The 10,416-nt window shown below is 38.8% G+C and overlaps 1 protein-coding gene across 2 annotated transcripts; it reads right to left on the reverse strand.

Moving 5' to 3' along the window:
• Positions 1 to 3,377: 3,377 nt before the first annotated feature.
• Positions 3,378 to 8,698, reverse strand: LOC137272437 (uncharacterized). 2 transcript variants are annotated; one of them, XM_067804816.1, is made up of 3 exons: positions 8,636 to 8,698; positions 4,518 to 4,936; positions 3,378 to 3,587 (listed from the first exon to the last, which is right to left on the reverse strand). In XM_067804816.1, the coding sequence occupies exons 1-3, from the start codon at positions 8,646 to 8,648 to the stop codon at positions 3,576 to 3,578; spliced, it is 444 nt and encodes a 147-aa protein (XP_067660917.1). In that variant the 5' UTR covers positions 8,649 to 8,698; the 3' UTR covers positions 3,378 to 3,575. The 2 variants fall into 2 exon arrangements, with proteins under 2 accessions (XP_067660917.1, XP_067660918.1); XM_067804817.1 differs by having other exon boundaries at positions 4,518 to 4,894; positions 8,636 to 8,690.
• Between the last annotated feature and the right edge of the window lie 1,718 nt (positions 8,699 to 10,416).

Consider the following 10,416-nt stretch of genomic DNA (forward strand, 5'->3'; position numbering starts at 1 on the left):
ACAGTCTTTCAATATATTGGAAGCTGACACATGTGTGACCATTCGGTATTTAGTTTGATCGCTCGGCATCACGTATGAATCAGTTATGTCCTTATGATTACTTCATCTAATAGGACAGAAAATACGTAGTAAAATAGAACGGCTCCATTTGTATCATTTCCTAGATGACGCTGTCTACGTTTTCGTCATTTTCGAAACATAATCTCCAGCAAACTTTGAGCGGTGTATATCAACACGTATCTTGCAAGAACCAGACAAACACCTACTCATGTGCAACAAGAAGTTGGGGATATGTTGATACACACATCAAAAGTATTCGTTGAAACACAATCAGAAAAATCAAATGGTAACCCTTGAATTTACATTTTAATTGGTTATGAGTTACAAGTGACTTTATCCTCTCTGGGTAAACCCTTCTTCAACCATGTTTCACAGTTTTCCGAACCCTCATAGTTCCGCTTCTTTAACGCTGTACCCCCAAATGAACCAAGTCTGGACTCTTCTACAGGTTACGAATCTAAAACTGCCCTGCTTTACAAAGACTTGTTACAATTTCGAACTTCCCATCATTTTCTTCCAAAGTAGCTAGGTAGATGGCGACAAATCTTATTACAAATGTATTATGTGAAACCTAAATGATATTATGTTATTTGTTTTTATGTCTCAAACTGAATTCGAAAGAGATCCAACATGTATATAATCCTATTCTATTAACGCCAATACGTTGGCCTTTCAGAAAACTTTCAATCTCTTTTTTGCAAAATAATCATAACCTTATTTTAATATAACTTCAATAATTTATATGTAATATGCTCGATGTACACTGCATCTATCATGCCGTTTGTATATACCTTTTATGTTCCATAAAAGTAAATATTAATCATGTGCATGTTGCGTTGCAGTTTGCGGCCTGAGTGAATTATGTTCAGTTGGGTCAATGTGGCTTGACTTGAGAATAAATGTGACTTGCAATTACAATAAACTTCGTTTACACAGAATTCGAAGCGACCAATAACTTTATATGCCATTCACAAGTTGTAATATTAGTCTAGCTACTTCTTACCTAGATAAGGCTTTTTAACTGCGGCACGGTGTAAGAGTGAGTGAGTGTAGTTTTAGGCCGCCTGTGACAATATTACAGCTGTAAGACGACTGGGATAAGAGGATTACGTCCCAAGCATCGTTCTCTTGTGGGCAATCGAATCGCTTCGATCTCTGCGGTGCAAACAGTATGAAACTTAGGTCAACTCAAACTAAATGTATTTTGATTCTACGAGCGGTGGAATCTAGGAGTTATGTTAAGGACAGAAGCGATGGAAGAAGTCACCATAGTTTTGTCACACACACACACACACACACACACACACACACACACACACACACACACACACACACACACACACACAATATTAAGTATTGTCTATGTTGTGACCAATGGTATTGTGCAACCAGTTACTGGAGTCCAGTCTATGTCACCAAAGTCGCAGATAGGAAGTCATGCTGAATACGTCACGTTCCTGTTTTACTCGCATATAGGGCGAGAGCAGGACTTGCTTTTGGTTCATTAGGCTGATTCGTGATTAATATGCACTATAACTCATTAATATGCTTATGAATGCATGATGCCACAGATCAGAAGGGTTAATGTTTGTTTTAAAGCCCCAGTTCCTTCTTGTGTTAAACCCTTCATTAAACAAAAAAATAAAAAATAAAAAAAACATGAAATAGTCTAGAAGGCCTTGACCCTGTTTCAGATTAAAAGCGGACGCAGTCACTGACCAGCCAGACTTTTACCTTCTCCAGTTGTCTGCTACCTATGTCTTTGTGTGTGTATGTGCGTGTCGAAACTACTTAAATAGCCCACAGACATAGCAACAGACTGGGTTTCGTCACGGTTTGCCAGTGCGGAATGTGCAATCTCATCTTCGCTAGCAACGCTATATGTAAACACCACCCCTAGATAACAGAGACAGCCATTCCACTTGTTTAAATAGCCGACGACGCAGCATTAACTTCGAGGGTTTTTTGTGATACACGAGTTTGCTTACCCAATGAGTTGGTGTATAGCACATTTTTCATTTTGAAGGTAGTTAAATCAGACAGGTCATGGGTTTCACCTTGCTGAAACTATATTTGGTGCGTACGTGTTATCTGCTATAAGTGTAACGGGTATTCAACATATTTAGATGAATAGTGGTGAAGGATGAATGAATGTAATAGGTTTATATACCTAGACAAGTAATGAATGTATGATGTTTTGGAATAAAACACACGCCTACACAATTGAGTGAGTTAGTGTATTTCTACCAACGCACTCAGCAATACTCCAGCTACATGACGACGCACTGTAATTAAATAATCGAGTCTGGACCAGGCAATCCTGTGATCAACAGCATGAACATCAACTGGGGAACCGATGGATGACATGTGTCAACCAAGTCAACGAACTTGACCACAAGATCCCGTAAGTCGCCTCTTACGACAAACATGCCTCACTGGTCAGTATTCTAACCTGGACCTTCACGGGTCTACACAACTTTTTTCAACTCAAACTCGTTTTCTTCTTAGGTGCAACCTGTCTCCTCTTCATCGCCCCCTGGTATGGTTTTCTTGACTTTGACTTGGTCTTGTTAAACTCAGATTTTATTCCACTACGGTATTCAAAGCTGGTGATGAAAACTGGAAAACATCAACGTGACACTATGATTTTCCTGTGTTCCTTTATTTGTTTCTCTCAGTAGATGTTCCCTTCCGTTCAGCCTGTAATGCTATAGTCATGAATGAAGCAAGTCGAGATCTCCAAGGTTAGGTATGTTTCGGTTTGACTGGCTTGTTAGTGTTGATTAACCATTGTGTGTATTTATGATGGATGTCACCGGTGCGGCAGAATACCCTGGGCTGTTGTTGTTTTTGGTTTGTTTGTTTTTTTAGTTTTTTATTTTGTTTTTTTTATTTTATTGTTTTTGGCTGTTGTTGTTGTTGTTGCTTGTAATTGTTTGGGTTTTTTTCCTTTGTCTCACAGCAATACCGACTACCTATACCCTTACTTGCTCAAACTAAAAAAAGTGCAACTGATTTTGTGTAACTGTTCTTTAAATTCCTTCACGTTTTTACTCCCGCTTCTTTCAAACAATTCTATGACTCAGCGTTTGCAGCTTTTACCCTACACGTGCAAGTCTCTTGTGGATTTTCATCAAGTATCGCTGGAACTACTGACACTTTGTATGAGATATTTTCTCAAAAGATACAGGAGATGAAGAGATATATGAAATAAGATGGACAAGGAACCTAATTAATCATACCATGGGATTATGAAAGAACATCTATAAAGAAAGGCCTTTCAAAATGTTCCAAATGATAAGAAACACAGTTTTGGCTCACAGTACAGAAGTATTTAGATGGATTGGTTGAAAATACATGGTCACCAAGGAATATAAAACGCCTAAGAAGGCAACTTGTTTGTTCTCTTCTCTGTTGTACATTGCAACTTCGTACGCTGAATTTGGTTGTTGAAGATGATGATGTTGTTGTTGTTGCTACTGCTACTGCTGCTGGCGGTGACGGTGGCGATGGTCTTATTGTATCACCTGAAAACAAACGCCGAATATTGTATAGTCGAACCAAGATAACAAGGCTTAAGGGAAAAAACTTCTTCTTTTCATCGTCTTTTCGTCATATTTAGTTCCTATTGTCGGCATTAAGATACTATAGGCCAGGAGCATTAGACATAACATTAGAAAAAAATAGTAGAAAGCCTCAGAACATCATTGCCATATGTGTGTATAATCATTTTAATGGTTTTGGCGGCCATCTTGAGATTGGCAGCTGTTTTGAAATTGCCAAAATGCATGATATCAATATATTTAGATTCCTTCTGAGATGATCTCTTTCATTTGATATGTCACATGACATAATTATTGACAAAATATCTTGAAATTGGCGGCCATCTTGAAAATGCCACAAGGTAGAATTTGCAGAACTTTGTATTTTACACATGACAATGATGTTCTGAAGCTTTCCTGAAAAAAATGCAGCTTTCTCCTATTGTTTCCAATGTTACCTACTATTTGTGTCTAATGCTCCTGGCCTACTAACGACGTCGTTGTCAGCGTTAGCACGTCAAGACCGATAATCATATAATTGTTATCCCCATACATCACCATTGCCATCTTGTTTTGTCTTACATCGTCGTTATAACTATCGTTGTCGTTGACATCATTAGAATTTTTTTCACTGTGATCGAAGTCATTCATCGTCATCGTCATCGTCAACATCCACATTGACATCATGGCCACCATGATCATGAGATCATTAATGTTATTGTTATTTCTGTATATCTATTAAATATATTGCACTGCATCCATTATCCTCCAGCAAAGTTGTGTTAACAGTTGAAATGTATGGTTTGCTTCAGGATCTGGCGTATGTACAACCTAAGCTATCATTAAGATGCTAGTCCTACAATTACACCACTTCATACTACCGGTACCCATTTTCTGCCGTTAAACTGTTTTTACCTTTTTGAATATCCACTTTGTCAGTCTCTTCCCGACCGGAGATGGATTCCTCCGTTCGGGCTGAGGCTTGTTCCTGCTTGGCCTGTACTTATGTTTGATCCTCTCTGTGATCAGCCTGTCCAGATTCGGGAGCTTATTCTGCTTGACCACAGTGTCCGATTGTCTGGTTAGCTTTCCAAGACTGTCCCATATGTTCTTAATGCTGATCTGGTGAACACTCTCGGCGTTCTTAGAGAAGTGTAGAGACCCTAGGGCATGGTTGGGGGGATTAACAACGCCCTCACTGCCGGAACTCCTGGAATGTCGAATTCCTTGGGGAGGCTTGAACTCGGCCTCAGTTCTAAGACCCGAAGTTGGGGGTGCTGCCCCCAATACCACTACATGTAGAAAACAGAGGAAAATCACTACCAGCATGTTGTCTGAAATGTCAAGAGAAAAGTATATTTGGCCAGTACATAACTGAAACCAACACCCCAGTGACAATTTGAATATCAGTTAACTTTCGGTTTAGAAGCAAAAATTCTTACGAACCATTAGACAGCATTTATTCCTTTAATAATACAGACTTGATTCAAATATTTTGGTTGTTGTTCTATACTGCAGGAGGTAATAAATGTTCTAGCTGAACGCCGTCGACCACCAAAGCTTCAACAGTTACAACCGTTCATGGCCTAACCATGACCATAACAATCAGGCATATTCTTTACTGTTGCTTTATTGCAGTGGTACTTCGCTTTGCCACTTGGAATGTTCGTGAAGTTCGGAACTGTCTTGCTGACACTGAAGTCAAGCTAGATAGCAGTGAACACAGTCCAGACCTATCTCGACGTCGTGTCCTTGAGACTCTAGACAATGACCTAAAGGTGTTTTCTAAATTCCAAGTAGGACACATCTGATAACAAAGAGAAGGCGGTGTTTCTTTTGTGAGAACGATTACGTTTTGAGTGTCGGTATTGTCGATAGAGATGTAAACAACGATATCATTGGTGCTAAATTAATCAGAAACGATACACTCCTGTACATTCATGGCGTCCGTTAACTGTCATCATACGTCTTGATAGTGTGTACTATGATGTCATGTATGATATGCTAGACGTGTATGGCGAACGCTCTCAACTTGGTACCACTATCACACTCGATGATTTTAAAGTCAATATCTGTGTACGTAATTCCTTAAAAGGTAGGTCGAGATCTCCAGCTCGCGCTTTCACAGCTCATTATATTATTTCAGTCGTGCCACTAGATAGCAGCTGTACATACACACTTAGGAGTAAATGTGGTGCTGTCTGAAGTATGACACACTATGTGTTCATAGACCATGAACATATAGTTGGAGGCATTACGTATATACAAGTGTCCAATATTCTGTGTCTGATCACAGTCCTGACTTAGTATATTTCGGACGCTGATAATGTACGTTATCACGTCCAAACTGGCGGAAAGCATACTGTACTGGTTTTATGTTATATCAGTATGAAACCGAAAATTAGAATTACTTTAGAAACGTGCAGTTTGATGGTTCCCATTTTCTCTCCTGTCGCATACATCACGTATCACAACAGCTATATCGTAGAATGTGTACATACTGCAACTATCCTTGCAATTCCTACTTTCATATCTCAAGCATAATTAAAGCCATACTGGAGGAAGTTTGAAATTCGACAACCTCATGCTTACATGCGTATATGCGTAAAATTATAATATTTCAAAAGCCACAACCCATGTGACAAATATTTTATTGAATACATACAAGATAAACGTGCATTTCGAAGAAATCACATTTCAGGTGAGCAATGTCACAGAAATGAAAAGAACTGGCGAAATTTATCAATTTCTATAACCACGTGTACTTTAGGTTAAAACGTTAAAGAGAGCAAACCCAGTCTCCAACGTATGACGATGACTCCTATAACACGCAGGAAGTGGTGTGTAATCTCTTTGCTAGGTACATCAGTGACTTGTTTCTACCTTGGGATTTAGAATGCATTGATAGTGGATTTACAGAACACGTTCATAAGTTTGCAAAAGATGCTGCATGTAACCCTGTAAACAACGACAGTGATTCAGTCATTCTCTTCCCATATATTACCGATGAGGTACTTGATACCGTAAAACGTCTTAAAAACAACAAATCTCAGGTCCTGATGGTATTTCAAACGAGCATGTAAAATATGCTGGTCGGTTTGTTATTGACCATATTGTATCATTATTTAATTTCATTGTATCGTTTGAGAATGTACCAAATGCATTAAGTTTTAGTAATGTTTACCAGTTCAGCAAGCCTGGTCCATGCAGTTACATAGGCATCACTCTTACAGATACTGTCTCAAAACCTTTTGAGAAAAAAGAACTACACCAAAGAATTCGAGCATGGACGAAAACTGAAAACGAATTCCCCTACCCAACACCAGTTTGGCTTTAGGAAGAGTGTGGGGCGGAAGCGGCAGCACTTACTCTAACTGAAAGTATTCCCTACGATACTGAAGGGATTTCACCAGTTTATTGTGCCTTCCTTGATCATGGGCAAGCGTTTGACAGAGTTTGGTTAAATGGACTTTTCTATAAGCTTTACACATTCGAGGTAACCTGAGGTGATTAATATACAACAAGAATCGCAACAAAAGAAACAAGAGAAACATTGTTAATAATCACCATGATGACTTGTGGTCTGATAATGTCTTTTGTTGTGAATGGATTCCTCCAAAAGCTTGGTACTACGAACATATCTGTTCATGACCTTAACAACCATGCATATTCTTCAATGGCGCCTCATTGCAATTGTGCTCATCTTTGACACTTCGAATGTTCGTGGGGCTCAGAACTGTCTAGATGATATTGAATTAATTTCGAGGTAAACTGTGGCGACTTATATATACTATGTACACATCAACGAAGCCATGTCTTAGCACTGGTGACTGTATTTCTAAAGTATTTGAGGTAAAACATGGAGTAGGTCAGGGTCTTGTCCTTTGAGCTTGGCACTTCACTTTATATATGAACGACTGACTTTACAGTATCGTTGACTCAGGGCATGACATATGTTTACCATGGGGTAAAACACAGGGGTGTCGTTAGCGGGCTATTTGTCTATATCAAGTCCAACTAGTTGGACTAAAAAATTCACTTGATGTTATACATAAGTATGCGCACAGATGACACATGGCATTGGCGTTTTAATGACATCAAAGAGTCTTTTTTCGTCTGTTTGGAGACATCCATCCTAAAATACACGTTATTGAGAAACAAATACCTTCCAATTCACATGGAAAATTTGCTGCTCTATCCATCTCTCTCTCTCTCTCTATCTCTCTCTCTAACTATCTATCCATCTGTCTGTCTGTCTATCGTTCTGTCTATCTTTCTGTCTATCTATTTTTCTTATTATTTAATTTTATATCTATCTAATTTTATATCTATCTATCTATCCATCTTTCTAGCGATCGTTCTGTCTATCTTTCTCTCTATTTTTCTAATTATTCTTGAAGCTGAAACATGATATGATTGTATAACGGGAGTGGTGTCACATTGCTTTTGGTGGTGTTACACGATGACATACGGGTACCACTTACTTTGTACATGAGTGAGTGAGTGAGTTTAGTTTTACGCCGCACTCAGCAATATTCCAGCTATATGGCGGCGGTCTGTAAATAATCGAATCTGGACCAGACAATCCAGTGATCAACAACATGAGCATCGATCTGGGCAATTGGGAACCGCTGACATGTGTCAACCAAGTCAGCGAGCCTGACCACCCGATCCCGTTAGTCGCCTCTTACGACAAGCTGAGTCGCCTTTTATGACAAGCATGGGTTACTGAAGGTCTATTCTACCCTTCACGGGTACTTTGTACATAAATGTTAGGGGTAGGTGTCATTCATATTGTACAGGCCTCTACATGGGCTTTACCCACCTAACCATAAATTATGAAAGGTACCTAAACCTACCAAAACATTAATCAGATCAAAATGGAGTAACATACTTCAATGCTGCCTTAAACAAAATTGCAGCCACATGTGTTCTTTGTATCCATTCTTAAACTCAAGGGAAAACAGCTGCCAATAAATCGAAACAAATGTGATGTATTTAGAATGACAAAACTGTTAAAAACGAACACCTACCTGTATCCCACATAACCGACGCGCAACAATTCAACACAGTAGGTGCACGACTTATCTCTTTAGCTTGTATTTATGCTTTTGTTTATTTTTGCAGATCGTGGTTACTAGAGCAGCACAGTGACACAGATTCTGAACACGTTTTATAACTTCTGTGAGGCCGTCCGTATTTTTTCTGTGCTTCTCACGAAGGAGTAATTTTTTATTATTATTTTACAAAATGCCACCCACAGCACTAATAATTTCAGCCCGGTCAAACGAAAAATGTGTTTTAAAAGTCAATTTAAAAAATACCCAGTAATATATCTCAAAGTCTCTCAAACATGTAAAAGCCTTACCAGGTCCGCTGGGAGCGCTGATCCGGACGGTCCAACCTTAAAAACTGGCAGAGCATGCCTTATGCGCGATGGAAGCTGTGTGGGTTACTAAACACTTGCAGACAAATCTGGGGGGTTGTTGAGAGAAATCTCTGTGAATGACTACATGTGTACAGAGGTTAGATGGTGTAACAGTAAGGATTACTTTGCAAGAAATAGACTCATATAATGACTCGCCCCGGTGGTTGATGGGCTAAATCTTTTATTTCAAACTATGATGACTGGTATTTATACTGCAACCTCCTAATCGGGTAATAGGTGTATGGTGCATTAAATATGCATTAGAAACATAGTGTCAGAATTTAAAAATGAAATGAAATGTGTGTGGAACTGTTGATCAAAACACACTCTTTATATTTATTCCTAAATGTTACATTCTAAACGGAATTTCTTCAATTGTCAGGGATTTGTAATAATTACAATTTTCGAAAAGGGCTTTCCAAGGGATAAGGGTCCGTTGGTTGGCCGTGTATCTCCGACTCTTTTTACACTGAGGTGAATGCGACAATAATTGAAAAATTGCCACCGGAATTTATGAAGTGAGTTTTCATGATTATAGATGCTGTGACACCAAATATATTCACTGTCTCGTGTTCTGTCGAAGGAAATGCCGTGACAAAATAATGATTTTTCATACCGTTTTCCCCGTTATCTTCTATCGTGTCAGCTTGTGTTGTGTTTGTGACTTCAAAAAGCGACAAATCTCCCCAAAAATATCCATAGTAGCAGTTTTGAAGAGTTGACTTTGCTGTTGTATTGTGATCCAATGTGACATTTAAAGAGACTCTGTTTGTAGCATAACTTGAAGAGTCAGGATGCTCTCAGGATTTCGTATAGTTTCCTTAAATTTATTGATATATGAAGTGTCTAGTGAGGGAAAAAGTATGTTCACATTATAAAAGTTGCTAGGAACTGTAGCAGGTTCAGTTTCTATCACCACCTCGAAAGAAGATGGCATTGGTTTTTTTTCTTTTTCGCACGCCCCTCTTCAGCCTCAGGCTGGATATGAGAAACATAAAATATGTGGATGGCCTTATAAAAAGTATTACATTTAGATAGATCTTCAATGACAAACTGGTTAGACCAGTTAAAGCCCGTCGGTGTGTATTTGTAATTTTAAACTAAGGTATTCAGTGAAGTTATTCATCCATGTGCTTGTCGAAAGCTTTATATGTGCTCTTTGTGCTTGCAGTGACGATGCTTTTAACCAGAATCCCCATCAAAAGAAGCTGTTATCAATAAAGTCAATATTGTTCTTCTTATCTTCAAAAATGCCACATGTTCATAAAAATGTGCTGATTAATGGTCATGATTTGGATGAAGTTGGGGCTGTCGATGATGATGATGGTGTTGATGTGTCAGTCAGCGTGCTGTGAGTGCGGTCAGTCACTGAGTGAGTGAAACTGT

This window comes from Haliotis asinina, chromosome 2, assembly GCF_037392515.1.
Source record: "Haliotis asinina isolate JCU_RB_2024 chromosome 2, JCU_Hal_asi_v2, whole genome shotgun sequence".
Lineage (NCBI taxonomy): Eukaryota > Metazoa > Mollusca > Gastropoda > Lepetellida > Haliotidae > Haliotis > Haliotis asinina.